The sequence below is a fragment of the Eumetopias jubatus genome, unplaced genomic scaffold (genome assembly GCF_037043125.1).
Source record: "Eumetopias jubatus isolate StellerSeaLion01/CBP00866 unplaced genomic scaffold, mEumJub1_p1.0 scaffold_9, whole genome shotgun sequence".
NCBI lineage: Eukaryota > Metazoa > Chordata > Mammalia > Carnivora > Otariidae > Eumetopias > Eumetopias jubatus.
In genome coordinates this window covers 89934075-89955802 of record NW_028274815.1, presented here as the reverse complement: position 1 = coordinate 89955802, position 21728 = coordinate 89934075, and the positions used below count along the sequence as shown (strand labels likewise).

Genomic DNA, 21728 nt, shown 5'->3' with positions numbered 1-21728 from the left:
ACCTTCAGGTGGTTTAGGAAGAGGTAAAGTCCTATCAGGTGGGAAGTGGGAAGCTGGGGCACATTTAGGAATCCAAGCACAGAAAACTCAGAGGGACTCTGATGCCCCCCACCCCTTAGGCTGGCAAGAGGAGAGGAGTGTCAGGCCACACATATGACCATTTAATTGAGGAAAGCTTTGAAATCCAAAAGAAAAGCAAAAGCCAAAGAAAACAACAAAAAAATAGAATAGGTGGAAAAAACCCACAAGTCCTAGAATAGCTCCTTTCTCTCTTTTTTCTGTTTTTTGGTTTTTTTTAGTGCATGTCCACAGATCCAGTTTTACGTTTAGAAGCTTCATGCATTCTCTAGTGTGGGAGGGGCACGTGCAGTGTCAGGGACACCAGGCACCTTTCCATTCTTGTACACCATCACAGGCCATATTCTAAATCCTGTATTCGTAAAGGCCAGTGGCCATCTTCACCTCTTAGAGAAGAAAAGTGTCAGACAAAGCAACCAGCGAATGCCCTGAGGGTCCTACAAATGGTTCCCACTGCTGGTCTGCTCCTCCCACGTCAGGGTTCTCTGCACTATACCCAGGCGCTCTTGTAGCCTTGGGCAGCCAGTGGAAGGAGCGGGTTCTGTCTACACTGCATATACAAGGGCCCACCCAGGGCTTGCAACTGGAAAATTGTGACTCGAATCTTGGTTCTCACTTACTAGCTGTGGGATCTTGGACAAATAAATCCCTTCACACATCAAGCCTCAGTTCCTTATCTGAATAATGGGCATGATAATGCTACAGATCTCTGGGAGTCCGAACACACTGAAGACAATCGATGTGAGCTCTCATCCTTTCCACCTCCCACTCCCCTGCCCCAAGCCCTCCCACACTGTTATCCCTGTTATCCAGTCAGGCACCCACTCCAGACCAAGGATCCGCCACGGCAGGAGCCTGCCGTGGGGCTGAGGGAAAGAGCTCCCTCCTCGGTCTGCTCATCAATACCATGCCTCCAACCTCGAACACACTGCCCCATGCCCCCTTTCACTCACCTGCCCAATACTCATCAGAGATAGCCAAGAAGGGTCTGAAGCATGGCTGCCACTTACAGCCTCAAGTCTGATGGAGCAGGCACTAATGACAATGTCTGTCAGCATCTTCTGACCCTCACCCCACAATCTACATGCCCCTGAGTGGACCGCTCTCCAAACCCTCCCTCCACCTCCTGACCATTACCAAAGCCAGGGGGCATCCCCCCTCAGGACACCACTTCCACTTGGACATGCTATCTTTGTCCCACCAGCCCCATTCCCATAACAGGAGTCTAAGTAGGCCTATCAGCACAACACACCACTACTGTCTGACAAAAGATACAGTGAGGTCTGTCTCTGGCTGCTGGCATCCTACCTGCTCTGCCAACCTCAGTGGTCTAGGTACACCTGTGTCTGCACGGAGCTTCAATTCTTGAAACTTCAACTGCTCTACATCTACTTTATCTTGTCAACAGCCCATGCCTTAAGGACAGCACACAATATTATTTGACACTTGTGATACTGTGATTTATAATAAATATGTATTTGCTCTTCATCTCACCCCTGGCCCAGAGCTCCTAAAACCCTTGGAATGTCCTAAGTGACAAGAGCAACCAAACCTGAGTTTATGTTAATGAGGTGACTTCTGGAAAGCCCTTAAGGATCGGGGTGGTTGCCCAGGGACCCAACCATGTGATTAGAGGGTTAGAATGTTCAGCCCCACTCTGACCTCCAGGGAAGGGGGAGGGGCTGGAGGTTGAGTTCAATCACCAAGAGCCAATGATTTGATCAAACATGCCTATGTAATGAAGCCTGAACAAAAACCCATCAGGATGAGGTTCAGAGAGCTTCTGGGGTGAACACACAGAGACTGGGAGAGAATGGCTTGCCTGGAGAGGGCATGGAAGCTCTGTATCCTTTCCCCATACTTTGCCCTGTGCCCTCTTCCACCTGGCTATTCCTGACTTACATCCTTTTACAATAAACTGGTGATCTGGTAAGTAAACTGTTTTCCTGAGTTTTAGGAGCTCCTCTTGCAAATTAATTGAACCTGAGGAAGGGGTTGTGGGAACCTCTGATTTATAGCCATCAGAAGCATAGATGACAACCTGGATCTGTGACTGTCATCTGAAGTGAGGACCATATTGTGGGATTGAGCCCTTGGCCTGTGGAATCTGAGGCTAACTGCAGGTAGGCAATGTCAGGACTGAGTTATAATGTAGGACACCCGGATAGTGTTAGAGAATTGCCTGGTGTGAGACGGACTACCACACATACACACAGAAGTGCTATGTGTAAAGGAAAACAATAGAGCTTCTCCTTTCCAACACTATTGCACAAATAAGGAAACAGAAGAAGAAAAAACCCAAAGTCTTGTCCTAGTCCACACAGGTTGGCAGTAAGGGAGTGGAGTTACAATTTAGTTCTCAGACCTGCTATATTTTTCAATCTGAATATCACACTCTAGAAGGTAACAAATAATGAAAAAAACAAACACTTGAAGTGAGAGGAGGAAATCCTCTTACTTGATTCCAAAGAACTGCTGTCTTCATCTGAGGGGCCAACACCAGCAGTTGATGACAACACTGCCACAAAACCTTCTTTAAATTCCTCAAAGTTAACCTGGTAAATATAAGAAAAGAGAGGTCAGGGGCGCCTGAGTGGCTCAGTCGTTAAGTGTCTGCCTTCGGCTCAGGTCATGATCCTGGCGTCCTGGGATCGAGCCCCACATCGGGCTCCCTGCTTCTCCCTCCCTCTCCCACTCCCCCTGCTTGTGTTCCCTCTCTCGCTATGTCTCTCTGTCAAATAAATAAATAAAATCTTAAAAAAAAAAAAGAAAAGAGAGGTCAGGACTACTTTCAACAGATCACCATAAAATACCTTAGCCTTTTGTTTTTATTCTCAGATGGAAACATCTTACTGTTGCCTTTAGCTCTGAGAACGTTCATTTGTTCTAATAGTCACTTAAGATTTTTTTAAATAGAGGAATATAACAAGTAAAAGTGAGTCACAAACTAATCACCAAAAAACTCCTATAACCAATTTTAATAATTAGAAAATGTACCCAAAATGGGGATCTGGTGATCATAAAACACTAATATACAAAAAGAAAATATCCAGGCTATCACCACCCCACCAAAACATGGAATAATATCAGCACCTCAGAGTCTCCTCCACCACGGCTCCTTTCCTATTAAATTCCCTGCCCCCCACTCTTTTATGGTATTAACATCTTTGCTTGTTTCCTCATTTGTATGCATCCCAGAACAATATGGTTTAGTTTTGTCTCTTTTCAAATTTGATCTAAATGGAATCATATGCATATATTCTTTTATGTCTTGCTTCTTAGACTCAATATTACTTCTGTAATGTTCATTCAAGCTGCCATGCAAAATGCATTTTCTCTGCTGTATAGTATTCCATTGTTTAACTGTGCAAAAATTCATAAATCCGTTCTCCTACTGATGAATATTCCCATTGTTTCCAGTGGCTGGTTATTTTTTTTTTTAAAGGCTTTGAACAGTATTGCACATGTGTCCTTAGGAGTTTCTTAGGAGTATATGTCGATGAATGGGATTGCTGGGTCATAGAATATGCATTTAAATCCTCTTTGTGAACTGAATCTTTTATGGCTATAAAATGCTAACCCTCTTTACTTTGGTAATGTTTTTCACCATAAAGACTAGCTTTCTTTTGGTTAGTATTTACATGATATATCTTTTTACCAAATTTTAGCAATGTCAATTTTTTATATCCATATATTTTAGGTGTCATTTATAAAAGTTTTATCTTTTAACTATTTAGTCTATTTACATTTAATATAATTACTGATATATTTGGATTTAAATCTACTGTTCTATTGTGTGATTTCAATCTGACCTGCTTGTGTTTTCTCCCTGGTTTCCTCTCTTTGGATTTACTTTTTTTTTTTTTTTTTAGGACTTCTTTTTCCCTTTACTAAGTTAGAAGTTATATAGTCTATTTCCTTTCTCTGACCATTTATCCTACAAATTACAACACACATCCTCAGCTTATCAAAGTTTACTATTAGTCAATACTTTTACCCTATTCTGTGACAACAGGAAGCCTATGTAACACTTTCATTTCATCTACTATACTCCTGACTTTCATGCCTTTCTTATGAGTTGCCATATATTTTAACTTGCTCTACTTTAACTCCCCACAAAATATTTTTTATTTTATATAATCAATGTTCATTAAGAATTATCCAAATATTTACCGCTTTGTTTTTCATTTGTTCTTGTATTTCTGACCTTCTGTCTAGGATAATTTTCTATTTGAAGTGCATGGTTTAGAATTTCATTTTTCTTAAGTATGCTGGTGCTAAACTCTGTAGTTTGTCTGAAATGTTTTTATTTTACTTTCAATAGACTTTTTTCAAGAAGATAAACAATTTATTAGAAGAATAGTAGAAATGACCAAGATGTTCATAAATGGAATGGGTAAATTATGATATAGTCAAAAAATGAAATATGATGATGGAAAAAAAAACACAGAGACAAGATGAACTGTATTTCACAGATATAATACTGAGTAAAGGAAGTCAGAGAGTATGTACTGAGCACGTACTGTGTATTTCCATGCTACAAAGATCACAAACAGGCAAAGCAAATCTATGGTGTTAGTGTCAGGACAGTAGTGGCCTTAGTGAGAAAGGACTGCAAGGCACATGGGGAGGGATTCCAGATGCTCGTTACCCAGGTATGCTCAGTATGGGATAGTCATTGAGTGTACACTTCTGATATGTGCTCTGTTCTCTATGGATACTTCAATAAGTCACACAGAAAGAAGTCAACAGAAGGGCTTATGTAGGTCAAAAGGTTACCAGTAAATGCTGGAAAAGCAGATTTGGGGCTATAGATCCAAGCATGCTTCTCAAATCTGGCACAGAATTTGAATCAGCAAACCCCTGTTGCCGCCACTGAGCACTAAATACAGCTGTTTGCCTGGGATACACATGTTACCATGACCTGACACTGGACTATTTGTGCATTTGTTTACTTTTGTGGGCAGGACCACCTTCAGCTAAATGAGGTTTATCTAGACCACTGAGACGAGACAAGCCCAGACAGCAAAAAAGCACAATGGCTGATTCAGATCCTTCCTTAAATTGGGGGCTAGTTTATTAGATTCTCTACCTTGGGTGAACCTGTGTTTTGTTTTGTTTTTAACTTTTTTTTTTTTATTTGTGTGAGAGAGAGAGATAGCGAGAGAGAGCACAAGCAGAGAGGAAAGGAAGAAGCCAACTCCCCACCAACGGGGAGCCTGAAGTGGGACTCGATCCCAGGACTCCAGGATCATGACCTGAGCTGAAGGCAGATACCTAACTGACTGAGCCACCCAGGTGCCCCGGAACCTGTGTTTCGACAGATTTTCCTGGCCCTCTGAGGTCCCAAAGACCACATCAATTTCACAGTTTCTCAGCACTAACGGGGTTTTGTGTGCTGGGCTGAACCTCTCTCAGTGTGTGACTTACAGATTTTTAGGCTGGTAATTCTTCACTGACTTATTTGCTCTCTACCATTTTCAAGATCTTTGATTTTATGATTTTGTTCAGCTTTTTTAGTAGCCCTCCCTGGAAGGTTGGCCTGTGTTTGCTAACCTGCCACTACCAGAATGTCTGAAGCCCGTTCATACTTTTTTAGGACTGCATAAATTTCATCAGATGGAGCTATGAGAATTTATTTAACCAATCTCATATTTAAAAGGCTGTTTCCAATCTTTTGCTATTTGAATCAATACTAGAATGAATATCTTGCATAGATTTCATTTCATATGAAGATAGACATTATATTTCTTTGATGATCACATCCTAGCTTCTGCATATTGCAGAGCACATACTAAGTGCTCAAAAATACTTGTTGAAAGGACGCCTGGGTGGCTCAGTCAGTTGAGTGTCTGCCTTTGGCTCAGGTCATGATCCTGGGGTCCTGGAACGGAGCCCCGCATGGGGCTCCCTGCTCGGCGGGGAGCCTGCTTCTCCCTCTGCCTGCCACTGCCCCAGCTAGTGCTCTCTCTGACAAATAAATAAATGAAATCTTTTTTAAAAAGTACTTGTTGAATACATGGAAGCAAAAGGAAATGACAGGGGTGCCTGGGTGGCTCAATCATTAAGCGTCTGCCTTCAGCTCAGGTTCTGATCCCAGGGTCCTGGGATCGAGCCCCGCATCGGGCTCCCTGTTCGGCGGGAAGCCTGCTTCTCCCTCTCCCACTCCCCCTGCTGGTGTTCCCTCTCTCACTGTCTCTCTCTCTCTGTCAAATAAATAAATAAAATCTTAAAAAAAAAAAAAGGAAATGACAATTTTGCTTGATCTAATCTCTGATTTCTTTTGTGTCTTTGGTAATACTTATCAGCTGACTTTCTTCCAACTATCAGACAGTAGTGCGATCTGATGGCCAAGTGTGTTGACATTTTATCTGATACTCTTCTTTTTTTTTTCTTAAAAGATTTATTTATTTGAGAGCGAGAGAGACAGAGATAATGAGAGATAGCATGAGTGGGGGAAGAGGCAGGAGGAGAGGGAGAGGGAGAAGCAGAACCCCTGCTGAGCAGGGAGCCTGCCATGGGGCTCAATCCCAGGGCCCTGGGGTCATGACCTGAGCCAAAGGCAGAGGCTTAACCAACTGAGCCACCCAGGCACCCCTATCTGATACTATTCTGACTGTGCTTGTGTTTCTATGTTTTCTTCTTTCGTAGCTCAAGAAAGGGGGAAGAACAAACCCATAATACTCAGGTGCTTCACCAAAAAGGACATACCATCATCTCTGTATAATCTCAGACTCACTCGTCACAAATAGAGGCTAGACCCTTTGACAATCATTTTCAACTTTAAAATTATTTTCAGTAACACTATGTTAAGAATTATTTTTTCAAGTATATGCACCCCTATGTTTATTGAAGCATTATTTACAATAGCAAAGATACAGAAGCAGCCCAAGTGTCTGTCAATAGATGAATGGGTAAGGAAGATGTGGTGTATGTATACAAAGGAATACTATTCGGTCATAAGAAAGGCTGAGATCTTGTCATCTGTGACAACATGGATGGACATATTATGCTAAAATAAGTCACAGAAAGACAACTGCCATAGGATTTCACTTATGGTCATCTAAAAAATAGAATCTAAAAATAAAACAAATGAATAAACAAATAGAAAGCAAAAACAGACCCATAAATACAGAGGACAAATTGACTGATGGTTGCCAAACAGGAGGTAGTAGGGGGATGGACAAAATGTTGAAGGGGAGTGGGAGATACAGGCTTCCAGTTATGGAATGAATAAGTCACGAGGATAAAAGGCCCAGCATAGAGAATATAATCGATGATATTGTAGTAAAGTATGGTGACAGATGGTGGGTTACACCTGTGGCGAGCACAGCATAACATATACACTTGTCTAATCACTATGTTGTACACCTAAAACTACTGTAACACTGTATGTCAATTATATTTCAATTTAAGAAATAATTATTTTTTGAGAGTAAAATTCTCTTTCTGACCAAATTTAAAATACTAAAGCTAAGATCCTTGCCACTGATAAAGAAACAAGAGAAAATACATAAAATGCACATGGTAATTTTCCACACTCCACAGGAATCTTAGGCCACATTAATTTCTGGCTTGAAACCAGACCTTGATAATGTCTCTTTAACAGGAAATAGGAATTAAAAATGAGCATGCCCTCAATACATTAAAACATTACCTTGCTAATTCAAATTAATATTGTTTATAATATTGTTCTTAATTTTTTAACTGGATTGAAGTATCAATGACTAACATTTACATGATGTCATATATGTTAGTTACTATAAGGAAATAATGTGTGATATTTGAACTGAAAATCCAATCGATTCTCCTGGATAAAGGATTTCTCTTGATTTTCTCTGAAGACTCCTGAAATCTCCACCATTTGGTTTCTGTTGTAGAAAATGGTAACAACTATCTGGATATTTCTGGCTTGACACCAGCTTCCCCTAAAACATCTACAGAATGTTTCCCCTGTATGCTGGCTGTGTGAGCTATGCTCTGTCTATGGGATGAAGCAGAGGAGCAGTAAAAACTCTGAAAGCAGAAATAATCCACCACAATCCCCATCACAGAGGAGGTAGTATAAAGCATGGGGTGGAGGGAGACAAAAGCCGGCCCCTAGAGGCATCAGCGGTTGTGGGCACTGCTCTTGAAATGTTACAGAGAGGGAAAGGGGGACAACTTCAGGTCAGACTCAAGAGCACTAAAATAATGGAAGCAGAGCTATTTCTTAATTTACCCAACACCTGACTTGTTTTGTGGAAACAGAAATCATGGCTGTAAGAGAATGGAGTTGGGATAGACAGAAAGATGGATGAACATGTGCAGAGCTTTGCCACAAGCCATTGTTAATCAGAAAAGGTCAGGCTCCTGTCATTGCTTATGAGTGTCTGTCTCTCCTTCTAACATACCTCCCCATGAAAGTGTGGAGAAACTTCCAGCCTCCCAGAAGGATTACAACTCAAGAAACTGCTTTTTGGGATACATGTGATGTGGGGGAGGCCAGAAATCTCAAACCCAAGTTGATTTTTCTCTTTACTGAAGTTCCAATACTAACCTTTTTTTCTATCATAATTTGACTTTTCTATTTTTTTTTAAATATTTTATTTATTTATTTGAGAGAGAGAGCACAAGCTGAGGGGAGAGGCAGACTCCTGCTGAGCAGGGAGCCCAAGGAGGGCTCGATCCCAGGACCCAGGGATCATGACCTGAGCCAAAGGCAGATGCTCAACCAACTGAGCCACCCAGGTGCTCTGATTTGATGTTTCTAAAAGTTATACCATGGTTGCTGGAGGGGAGGGGGGTGGGGGGTTGGGGTGGCTGGGTGATGGACACTGGGGAGGGTATGTGTTGTGGTGAGTGCTGTGTATTGTGTAAGACCAATGAATCACAGATCTGTACCCCTGAAACAAACAATACATTATATGTTAATAAAAAACAAATACATAAATGTTATACCACTTCTGCACATACAAAACAGAAAGTGGGACAAGGCTCGGGAATGATGTGATTTGTTCAATCAGCGGAACCTGCCATCTGAATGTGAACCCACAAGTTATTCTTTTGGTTTTGAATTTTCTCAACCGTCAAAATAATTAAGAAAACCAGATCATCTGTTTATACTGAATAACCAGAGTGTTGATTTTCACAAATGTGCTTTTTGCTCCTCTGGGTCCCAAATACAATTCTAGGTGATATCAAGAGGGGCAAGAACATTATCGGGGCACCTGGGTGGCTCAGTGAGTTGGGTGTCCAACTCTTGATTTCAGCTCGGGTCATGATCTCAGGGTCCCTGTGTTGGAGTCTGTGCTTGGCACGGGGTCTGTCTGTCCCTCTCCTTCTGCTCTTCCCCCTAAATCGTGCTCTCTTTCCCTCAAATAAATAAAATTAAATCTTAAAAAAAAAAAGAGGCACAAGAACATTATAAAAAATACCCCTGATTTGGGGGTCCTGGGTGCTACAGTCAGTTAAGTGGCCAACTCTTGGTTTTAGCTCAGATCCTGATCTCAGGGGCATAAAATCAAACCCTGCATCAGCTCTGTGCTGAGCACAGAGTCTGCTTGACTCTTTTTCCCTCTCCCTCTGCCCCCCCCATAAATAAATAAATAAATCTTTCAAAAAAAAAAAAAAAATACACCTGGGGCACCTGGGTGGCTCAGTCAGTTAAGTGTCTGCCTTCGGCTCAGGTCATGATCCCAGGGTCCTGGGACTGAGTCCCGCATCGGGGTCCCTGCTCAGTGAGGAGTCTGCTTCTCTCTCTCCCTCTGTGTGTGCTCTCTTTCTCTCTCTAGCTCTCACTCTCTCTCAAATAAATAAAATCTTAAAAAATATATTTTAAAAAATACACCTGATTCTTAAGCCCATAAAAAAAAAAAAAACACAAAAAACCAAGAGGCAGGCATAGAATAAAAAGAAACAGAGAATGGGTGTGGTCAGATTAATTGAGGCAGAGCTCTATAAGAGGGACTAACAGTATCCTACTGATAGGCATTGGGAACACGGGGCAGTTGGTGCTTTGGGAAGTAACAAGAGATACATTTCATCAGGACTTTCTCCCTGTGTCAGCAGTGAGGGTTTTCTTCTTGTTTTTCTTCATTTCTTTTTGTCCAAGAACCAATTCAGGAAAATCTTCAGGCTGGATTTTTTTTTCTCATTTGAAATAAAAATAGTTTTATTGATTTCTGTGGGGGAAAAAAAAAAAAAGCTCTTCCTTCAAAGTTAAGATGACCAGGGCTGTTTTTATCATACAAGTTAACATCTAGACACATTTAAGATGTAGGGACAAGGTGGGAGGTGCTTTTCAGTGTTTCTGTCAGGAAAGCAAGTTGTGGTCCACGTTCTAGATCACCATTCTAGATGACCTTCAATTTCCTAGTGAAAAGGAGCAGAGATAGAGTACTTTCTATCTGGCCTAGATAAAATCAGAGGACACCTCTGAACATAGGTATCCTTTGTTCCTGTAACAGTGGTGTGTAGTTGCTTTGTCCAGCTGCTAGAATGAATTTAAAGCTGTGTAATTTTGGGCACCTGGGTGGTTCAGTTGGTTAAGGGACTGCCTTCGGCTCAGGTCATGATCCTGGAGTCCCGGGATCAAGTCCCACATCGGGCTTCCTGCTCAGCAGGGAGTCTGCTTCTCCCTCTGACCCTCTTCCCTCTCATGCTTTCTATCTCTCATTCTCTCTCTCTCTCAAATAAATAAATAAAATCTTTAAAAAAAATAAAGCTGTGTAATTTTACTAGACAATCTGCCTTCGAGGTACTTGGAGGTTGCCTGTGTCTCAGTGTGTCAGCTGCCCACAGATCTTTGTGTTTTTGTGAACCACCTGCCACCCACCCAAACCAACCCTTCACTCCACCCCTGACAAATCTCTCAAACATCTTTCTGGAAAAAACAAACCAAACCAAACTTCTGGAAGTTACTATGCTTTCAAAAAAAGAGTAATCTGAAGGAAACTCTTGCTTCAATATAGGAGGTCCCCAGAAGGAAAAGCAGTGTTCCAGTTCCTAGTAACTCTCTTCTGGCATGTGTCCTTAGTCCACTAATATTTCTCAAATGCCTGCAGCTAACTACAGTACTCTGTGCTTTTCTTTATAAGAATGAAGTCAAACACCCACCTTGGCAAAGTGGTCATTTCCAAGAAGTGTTTGCAGAAGGATGGGCAGCTGCTTTTCCAACTGAAGCTTGAGGCAGAGCTGGGTCAGTTCCTCCCGGTCCAGAAAGCCTGTCCCTGTGGTGTCACAGCTGCTGTAGACTTCCCTGAGCTGTGAAACATAGTGGTTCTCTTCTTCTTCTTCCATCCCATAGCAAGCTGGACATGCCAGGGGAAGAAAAGAAAAACAAGAGTACACTTTTATTGCCACACCTCACATGTTCTTCCACTGCTCTAATGAGCCTCAGCAAGGTGGTCCAGGTGCCGGGCAGGGGCTGGGCACGTGGGAAAAGGCATCCAGGGCACTCTCAGGTTTCTGTAGGACCTTTGTACAAGAGGTCAGAAGCAAGTGACCAGGGAGCCAGTCCTTGTTCACAAAAGCCAGAATTTCTTTGTTCTGTAAGAAAAATATCATAGGGGCGCCTGAGTGGCTCACTCGGTTAAGCGTTCGACTCTTGATTTCAACTCAGGTCATGATCTCAGGGTCCTGGGATCGAGCCCCATGGTAGGCTCCATGCTTAGTGGAGAATCTGCCTGTCCTCTGCCCCTCCACCTGCCCGCTCTCTCTTTGTTAAATAAATAAATCTCTTTTAAAAAATAAAAAAAATTATTATAGAATAATCAGAAAAAAGAGATAAATATAAAATAGAGAACTAAAATCATCCAAAATTTCACCACCTAAAAATATCATTATGAGTATTTTGGCAAATATATATTCTCATTTTTCTCTATACATATACAAGTATGGTATTTTTTCCCTTATTAGTATTTAGTTCCAAATACTATTTTACCAAATAAAAGTACTTATAATAAAAAATGAAAACTCCAATAAAATATACAAAGGATGTTGATTAATCACAAAAGAAGAAAAATATATGGCTAATAACCATCTAAAAATGTCTAAATGAAAATAAATATACTATTTGTCACAGTCAAATTATCTAGAATAAAAACACCCCAAAGCTAGCTGAGGCTATCATAAGGGGGCTCTCACACGTTGCTGTAGAAAGTGACAAGTAAATGTCTTCCAGACATTCTAGACTTGTCACATTTACCAAAAAACTTTTAAATAATTGTATTATCTGACCTACTTATTTTACGTACACCAAATTCCTCACAGAAATTCCTATGCTTCAGGAAACAGAGCTACAAAGATGTGAAAGAAAATTAAACATCCAATGAAAGAAAAGAGCTTGTTAGTTACGGCATAATTATATGGCAGAAGATTCAATAGGCTTAAAAAAACACATTTTTGAAGAAGTGCAGTTGATAAAATATCAAGCCGGGATAAAAACTTTATAATAATAATAGCTAGTATACATACTAGTCAGTTCACTTATGCCTAGAACAGTTCTATCAAGAGACTTTTGCAATTATGTGGGAGAAATTAAGAAAGAAAGAAGAAAGAAAGGACAAGACAAGACAGAAAGAAGGAGGAAGGAAGGAAGGAAGGAAGGAAGGAGGAAAAAACTACACCAAAATGGTAAGAGATGATTTCGTGGTATTACACATTTCCATTTTCTATATTTTTATATTTCTGAAAAATTTTTATAGAAACTGAAACACTTCATAACTAGAAAAATGTTGCTAAATCATGAAAAACACTGAAACCCTAAAGGTATTAGGATGAACCATATGAAATTGTCAATACTAGACCATTCCGACCAACAACAATGGCAATTTCATGTGGGTCAGCACAGACCAAGGACAATTCTTTTTTTTTCTTTTAAAGATTTTATTTATTTATTTGAGAGAGAGAATGAGATAGAGGGAGCATGAGAGGGGGGAGGGTCAGAGGGAGAAGCAGACTCCCCGCTGATAGCAGGGAGCCTGATGCGGGACTCGATCCCGAGACTCCAGGATCATGACCTGAGCCGAAGGCAGTGGATCAACCAACTGAGCCACCCAGGCGCCCCAAGGACAATTCTGAAAAGAGGAACTATGACAAGTAAACAAACATGGAAAACTGATCAAGCTCATTAATAATCAAATAATTAATGGATAAACATGAAACAGTAAAGCAACATTTCTTACTAATAAGAGACAGCAGAGTAAATGCCAATTAAAGATGTAATTCTTCTTGAGAGAGAGAGAGAGAGAGAGCACACATGGGGGGTGCTGCAGAGGGAGAGGGAGAGAGAGAATCCTGAGCAGGCTCCACGACCAGTGCAGAGCCTGATGGGGGCTTGATCTCATGACCCTGAGATTATGACCTGAGCCGAAATCAAGAGTCAAACCTGCTGAGCCACCCAGGCACCCCAAAGATACAATTTTTAATGTTGACAGTATTGGACCACCATCATCCACGTGGGAAGGGAGGTCTGCATCAGCACAAAAACCGTATGAGGGATTGGAATCTGTTCACATCAACCCCCTAACCCCAGAGTATCATCTTACTCAGGAAAACAACAGAATCGATGACAGTAAAAAAACTGACTGAATAGAATCTTCATTGTGATGTTTCACTGTGGTTTTCTAAGGTGAACTGCCTCCCCTGAGCTCCTGATTGAACACCTGCTGATCGGGTGTAAACACTGCCAGCATCCACTCTGAGGGTCAGTATAGCAGCTCATGGCCTCAGGTTGGATGCAGGAGTAAAAGGAGAACAAGCCTCCCCTACCCACTCATCCAATGACGCGTGCACTTCCACAGGAGGGTGGGGAAGCGGAGAAAGGGCAAGGAGAGGTGGAGCTGGGAACCTGCCCCCATCCCAGACTGCTTTGAGATGATGACAGAGACAACATCGAGAAACACAGATACACATGTAAAATCATCAAGGATAAATCAGAAAATGAAATAACCTTCCTAACCTGACCTCTGTCAAGCTTCTCATCCAAGGTGAGCCCCCAACCCGAGCTGGGAGCCGCATCCTTTTGTAGACAACAGCCAGTTGTGGTGAGCTGCACGCAAGTACTGGTATTTGTCAATGCTAATTTCTGAGAAGCCACAAGTAAACGGAAAGGAGAACATAACAGTAAGAAAGACAAGTGGCAAAATTCAGTATGTGAAAGAGGGTAGAGGAATCGGGGCGAGGAGGGTGAGAAGTGACTAGGGGACCCCTAATGCACAACCTACCACACCCACATATCCCCGATGCTGATGCTCCCCCACCCCAAGCTCTCCCTGTTGCCCTGCTTATGAACAATGCCCCCCTCCCCCACCACCTCTGCAAATCATGAACAAATCCTCCATTTCTTCTATTTTACCTTTAGTTGTAACCAATTCAATCAATTAAAAGCATATAAAGTAAAACAAAAATAAAAACAAAAAAATCAAAGCAAAACAAAAGCCTAACCCCACTCCCAGAGGTAAACACTGCTTGGAGTGTAGGTTTGAAATTATTCCCAAGTCTACAAGGTGGACAGATGCACCGACGTGTGTACATACATAACACACAGAGATATGCATGTTTTTACATGAGTGTAACACCATACATACTATTTTACAACTTTTAAAAAAATACACCACATCTGAGAGATCATTCCATGCCTTCTTCGTTTAAAAAAATTACCATATGCTCTTGTGCTCTTGTGTGCAGAGATGTAACACAGCTTACCTAAGGATTGTTTTAGAGACACAGGGTATCTCCAGGGTTTTCTCTTACAAAACCTTCCTCAGCAAACACCCCATGAGGCCTCTTCATGAGTCGTGAAGGGGCTAAACCCAGCCATGCTCTGTGGAGCATGCCCTGGGTGGTGCAGGAGTATCCCTGGAGAAGGCAGGCTTGGCTGTTTTCCCAAGGGCAGAGCAAGAAGAGAAGAAATGTCTTCCTCTCCCAGCCATAGGCAAGTCTTGCATCCACACCACTCTGGGTGGCTGGGCTCTCCCTCCACCACAGGAATTTAAGTTCCTGTTGAGTTGCAGCTTTCCCTCTCTACACAGAAGGAAGAAAGTCTCAAACTGGGGCCAGAGGCGCCCTGGCTGCCCATGGAGGTATAGGTTGTGTGTGGAGGGTCCAGTAGTGGCGAGTCTCCCCTGGTGAGATGGGGGTCCACTGCCCACCATATCTCAAAGTGTTGCTGAAACAAAGAGCAGCACAAAGAAAAAAATAAGAGGCAACAAGACTTAAAAAGAAGGGCAGCAGCTCCTTCCTCATCACCCACAAGAGCTGTGTTTGCAGCTCATCTTCAATGTCTCCAGTCCCCACCAAGTCTGGGGCCATCTCTGGAGGCCCAGGCTGCTTCTACCTCATTTACTCTCGGAGCACAGATGCACATTTTTGAGGTTGGGTGGGGATTTCCACAGAACAGGAGGAGCTTCTATATGACTAAAAAGGTACAGAATTAGTGGGCCAGTAGGACCCTGGTCTGGGAGAGAGCGGCATGAACTCTTTGAACAGCCCCTGTTCCCACAGCATCTCATACAGCATCTTTGTCGGCTCACAGCAGAACACCCCATCTTTGTCGGCTCACAGCAGAACACCCAGTGTACTCACAATGAGTCTATGGGATGAAACTGCAAAAAAAACCTGCCCTCGGTAAAACGCTAACAGATTCAGGTTCTGAAAACAGGGACCAACCCCTCATAGAAGGCTGAATGCCAGAAGCACATTTCAGATAAAGAGAACAACCAGCCACCTCTGTCTACAGCGAGGCAGGTGCAGAGCACCCAGCAGGCTTTAGGGTCTCCCCCACGTGCCAGATTATGAAACAGTCTCTAGAGAACCTTTCTGAGAGGTCACAGGTCTTCTGAGGGGAAACACATCAGTAATAGTAATGGTCAGTGAGAGCAAAGCAGGGCCTTAGGGGGTCAGAGGAAAATCAAGAAAATGTAAATGGGAAACAGGCCCAATCCGTAAGCCACCAGGTTGCCATCCAGTGACCCAAGACCAGGAGGGAGTGACTGGCACAGTCCTCCCAAGCTCCACACCCCACCTGCCCTCTGGGCCACAAGACAGATAGGCACTCAAGAAGGCTCCAGCAGCGCCTCCTCATTCCCAAAGCTGACCTCAGCACAGGTCTGTTGTGCACCCTACCAAATCTCAAATGCCAGAAATGTTTTGGGTTTGCACTTCTATGCTAAACATTCTATAATGAGCCCATTTAAGCAAGAGCAATAGATAATGCTGCAATTTAGCTATTTCAAAGGGGAGATCACCAGCATTATGGGTCCACTTAATCTCAGGGCTGTCACATCCTAGACTCCTCTAGTACAGGTCAGATCTAGACTGGGGTATGCAAAGCAGGGGAAGAGTAGGGAGCACACTCTAGAGCATTCACTCCAGTGATGGGGACATTCCCCAGGAGCCCAAGTAAACTTAAGATTCTTCCCAATACCTGGACGATCATAGAGGAGATATCAGGAAAATCAAGGCCCAGCAAACCTTCATCACACTGGACTTGCCAAACCTGTGGCCTTCCTGTCTGATCTCCTGCTCCAGGATTCCAGATCTGGGCAGAACTCAGGTGTGGGGGCTGAAGGGTAAAGGGCTCCAGAGGGGTCTTCCCAGGAGCAATGACAAGCCAGCCCCCCTGTTGAGAGAATTTACTGGTTTGTCTGTCTGCCTCCACAAAAGGATTGACAAAGTGGAGGGGCCCATACATTCAAGCCAATGTCACCTGGGTTACACTTCATTCTACTCAATACACAGTTGAGTTCCCAGCCATTCAGAAACACTCCTTTCCTCTCCTTCCCTCATCCCTGTGAATCTGAGCCACTGCCCCAAGAGAGCAGGTGCTTCATCTACCAGCCAGGCAGGTACAGGCAAATGATGTGATTCAGGCACAGCAGCTCTACAAGTAGGGCAAAAAAGGGGGGTGGAGCAAGATGGCGGAGGAGTAGGAGACCTAGATTTCGTCTGGTCTCAGGAATTCAGCTGAATAGGGATCAAACCATTCTGAACACCTACGAACTCAACAGGAGATCAAAGAGGAGAGTAGCAACAACTATCTGAACAGAGAAGTGACCACTTTCTGGAAGGTAGGGCGTGCGGAGAAGTGAATCCGAGGCGATATTCGGGAGGATAGATGGCGGGGGAGGGGCCTCCGCCAACCGCATCTGGCAAGTGATAGAGCTGCGGAGCACAAAATCGGACCTTTTAGAAGTCGGCTCCGCTGAAGGACATCGCTCCAGTGGCTAATCGGGGGTAGAACCCTCGCGGGACAGTGGGGTCTCAGGACCCTTGGGGTCACAGAAAGACCAGGGGAGCCTGAGTGCGCCAGAGCTCCCAGGTATCAGAGCGGGGAAGCCGGCTGCAGAGACGGAGCTGAGGCGCGGGCTCTCAGCTTGCGGTTGCCATAAACTGTGATCCGCGGCCCAGTCGGGCCACTGCTCCTGCAGCAGGGACCCAACAGGCGGCAGATCCGGGGAGCCTCCCTTTCCTTCCCGGGGAGGAGCGGCGCGGGAAAGCACCGCAGGGACCTGCTGGGTTTGGGGACTCCACACGGGGTCGGGTGCCACAGATACAAACGCTCGGTCACAGGCCGGGTGAGCACGGAGTGCTGCCGGAGACCAGGGACAAGGGAGTGACTGCTTTTCTCTGGGGGCGCACTGAGGAGCGGGGACCCGAGTTCTCAGCTCCTCCGGGCGGAGATTGGGAGGCCACCATTTTGCCCTGGTCCTCCAAGGCTGTAGGGAGAGCTTGCAGGGAACAAAAGCTCCTGAGATCAAACCCGAGCAGCTTGCTTAGCCCGGACTGACAAGGGCGGGGCAATTCAGCCTCCGGCAAAGACATTTGGAAACCACAGCAACAGGCCCCTCCCCCAGAATATCAGCACGAACAGCCAGCAAGCCAAGACCAGGTTTACCGATCAAGGAGAACGGGAGAACTCCAGCGCTAGGGGAATACTGCACATAGACTTCATGGCTTTTTTTTACCATGATTCATTAGTTCATCAAAGTTAATTTTTGTTAACTGTTTTTTTTTTCTTTTTCTTTTTCCCTTTTTCAACCAACATCTTATCAATCTCTTTAAAAAAAAAAAACATTTTTTATTTTTCATTTTTAGAGTCATATTTTATCCCTTCATAGTAGTTAGCCTTATTTTTGGCATATATATATAAGTTGTTCTCTCTTTAAAATTTTGAGATACAGTTTCTTCTAACAGATAAAAATATACCCTAAATCACTAGTGTATGGCTCTGTTCTAGTCTCCTGCCTGATCACATTCTCTCCCTTTTTTTCTTTTTTCTTAAATCTTCTTTCTTTTTTCAAACAACTTCTTATCTTATCAAGTACTTTTATAAAATCTATTATAATTTTCATCTTTACAGTCATCTTCTATCCCTTCATTGTATCAACCCTTGTTTTGTACATATATGTCTTTCTTCCTTTAAAATTTTAGGAGGCACTTTTTTCTAACAGACCAAAATACGCCCAAAATCTAGGGTGTGGCACTGATCTATGCACTAGCCTGATCATATTTGATCACATTCTGCTTTTTTTGTATTGTTCTGTTTTTGTTTTTACCTTTTTTTTTCCTTTTTTTTTTCTTTCTCTATTTCTTTTTTCTTTCTTTCCCTTTCTTTTCCCCTGGTTTCAGGTCTTTTCGGATTTGTATACAGTATATTTGCTGGGGACGTTGTAAACCTGTTAGCATTTTGTTCTCTCATTCATCTATTCTCCTCTGGACAAAATGACAAGACGAAAAAAATCACCTCAGCAAAAAGAACAAGAGGTAGTACCGTCAGCCAGGGACCTACTCAATACGGACATTACTACGATGTCGGACCTAGAGTTCAGAATCATGACTTTAAAGATACCAGCTGGGCTTTAAAAAAGCGTGGAAGATATTAGAGAAACCCTTTCTGGAGAAATAAAAGAACTAAAATCTAACCAAGTCGAAATCAAAAAGGCTACTGATGAGGTGCAATCAAAAATGGGGGCACTAACTGCTAGGATAAATGAGGCAGAAGAGAGAATCAGTGATATAGAAGACCAAATGGTGGAAAGTAAACAGGCTGAGAAAAAGAGGGAGAAACAACTACAGGATCACGAGGGCAGAATTCGAGAGATAAGTGATTCAATAAGATGAAACAACATTAGAATAATTGGGATCCCAGAAGAAGAAGAAAGAGAGAGAGAGGCAGAAGGTATATTGGAGCAAATAATAGCAGAGAACTTCCCTAATGTGAGGAAGGAAACAGGCATCAAAATCCAGGAGGCACAGAGAACCCCTCTCAAAATCAATAATAATAGGTCAACACCCCGACATCTAATAGTAAAACTTACGACTCTCAGAGACAAAGAGAAAATCCTGAAAGCAGCTCGGGAGAAGAGATATGTAACATACAATGGTAGAAATATTAGATTGGCAACAGACCTATCCACAGAGAACTGGCAGGCCAGAAAGGACTGGCAAGATATCTTCAGAGCACTAAACGAGAAAAATATGCAGCCAAGAATACTATATCCAGCTAGGCTGTCATTAAAAATAGAAGGAGAGATAAAAAGCTTCCAGGACAAACAAAAACCAAAGGAATTTGAAAACACGAAACCAGCCCTCCAAGAAATATTGAAAGGGGTCCTCTAAGCAAAGAGAGAGCCTAAAAGCAGCATAGATCAGAAAGGAACACAGACAATATACAGTAACAGTCACCTTATAGGCAATACAATGGCACTAAATTCATACCTTTCAATAGTTACCCTGAATGTAAATGGGCTCAATGCCCCAATCAAAAGACACATGCTATCAGACTGCATTAAAAAACAAGACCCATCAATATGCTGTCTGCAAGAGACTCATTTTAGACCCAAGGACACCCCCAGATTAAAAGTGAGGGGGTGGAAAACCATTTACATTGCTAAAGGACACCAAAACAAAGCTGGGGTGGCAATCCTTATATCAGACAAATTAGATTTTAAAACAAAGACTGTAATAAGAGATGAGGAAGGACACTATATCCTACTTGAAGGGTCTATCCAACAAGAAGATCTAACAATTGTAAATATCTATGCCCCTAACATGGGAGCAGCCAATTATATAAGGCAATTAATAACAAAAGTGAAGAAACACATTGACAACAATACAATAATAGTGGGGGACTTTAACAACCCCCTGACTGAAATGGACAGATCATCTAAGCAAAAGATCAACAAGGCAATAAAGACTTTAAATGACACCCTGGACAAAATGGACTTCACAGACATTCAGAACATTCCATCCCAAAGCAACGGAATATACATTCTTCTCTACTGCCCATAGAACATTCGCCAGAATTGATCACATCCTAGGTCACAAATCAGGTCTCAACCAGTAACAAAAGACTGGGATTATTCCCTGCATATTTCCAGACCACAATGCGTTGAAACTAGAACTCAATTACAAGAGGAAAGTCGGAAAGAACTCAGATACATGGAGGCTAAAGAGCATTCTACTAAAGAATGAATGGGTCAACCAAGAAATTAAAGAAGAATTAAAAAAATCCATGGAAACCAATGAAAATGAAAACACAACTGTTCAAAATCTTTGGGATACAGCAAAGGCAGTCCTGAGAGGAAAGTATATAGCAATACAAGCCTTTCTGAAGAAACAAGAAAGGTCTCAAATACACAACCTAACCCTACACCTAAAGGAGCTGGGGAAAGAACAGCAAATAAAGCCTAAACCCAGCAGGAGAAGAGAAATAATAAAGATCAGAGCAGAAATCAATGAACTAGAAACCAAAAGCACAGTAGAACGGATCAACGAAACTAGGAGCTGGTTCTTCGAAAGAATTAACAAGATGGATAAACCCCTGGCCAGACTGATCAAAAAGAAAAGAGAAATGACCCAAATCAACAAAATCATGAATGAAAGAGGAGATATCACAACCAACACCAAAGAAATACAAACAATGATAAGAATATATTATGAGCAACTCTATGCCAGCAAATTAGATAACCTGGAAGAAATGGGTGCATTCCTAGAGATGTATCAACTACCAAAATTGAACCAGGAAGAAATAGAAAACCTGAACAGACCTAAACGTGAGACTGGAGTCCATCAAAATCCTAAAGGAGAACACAGGTTGCAACCTCTTCGACCTCAGCCGCAGCAACTTCTTCCTAGAAACATCACCAAAAGCAAGGGAAGTGAGGGCAAAAATGAACTATTGGGATTTTATCAAGATAAAACGCTTTTGCACAGCAAAAGAAACAGTCCACAAAACCAAAAGACAACCGACAGAATGGGAGAAAATATTTGCAAATGACTTATCAGATAAAGGGCTAGTATCCAAAATCTATAAAGAACTTATCAAACTCAACACCCAAAGAACAAATAATCCAATCAAGAAATGGGCAGAAGACATGAACAGACATTTTTCCAAAGAAGACATCCAAATGGCCAAAAGACACATGAAAAAGTGCTCAACATCGCTCGGCATCAGGGAAATCCAAATCAAAACCTCAATGAGATACCACTTCACAACAGTCAGAATGGGTAAAATTAACAAGTCAGGAAACGACAGATGTTGGCGGGGATGTGGAGAAAGGGGAACCCTCCTACACTGTGGGTGGGAATGCAAGCTGGTGCAACCCCTCTGGAAAACAGTATGGAGGTTCCTCAAACAGTTGAAAATAGAGCTACCGTTCGATCCA

At 42.6% G+C, this 21728-nt stretch overlaps 1 protein-coding gene across 1 annotated transcript in view; it reads right to left on the bottom strand.

Annotated features, from left to right (window-relative positions):
• Nucleotides 1-21728, bottom strand: part of NINL (ninein like) — a 170334-nt gene that overhangs the window by 73709 nt on the left and 74897 nt on the right. Inside the window, exons 2-3 of the mRNA XM_088026673.1 lie at nt 11176-11369; nt 2537-2633 (exon numbers count right to left, since the gene is read on the bottom strand). Of these exons, the coding sequence (XP_087882799.1) occupies nt 2537-2633; nt 11176-11358 (280 nt within the window). The 5' untranslated portion in view covers nt 11359-11369. The remainder of the gene's footprint in view (nt 1-2536; nt 2634-11175; nt 11370-21728) is intronic.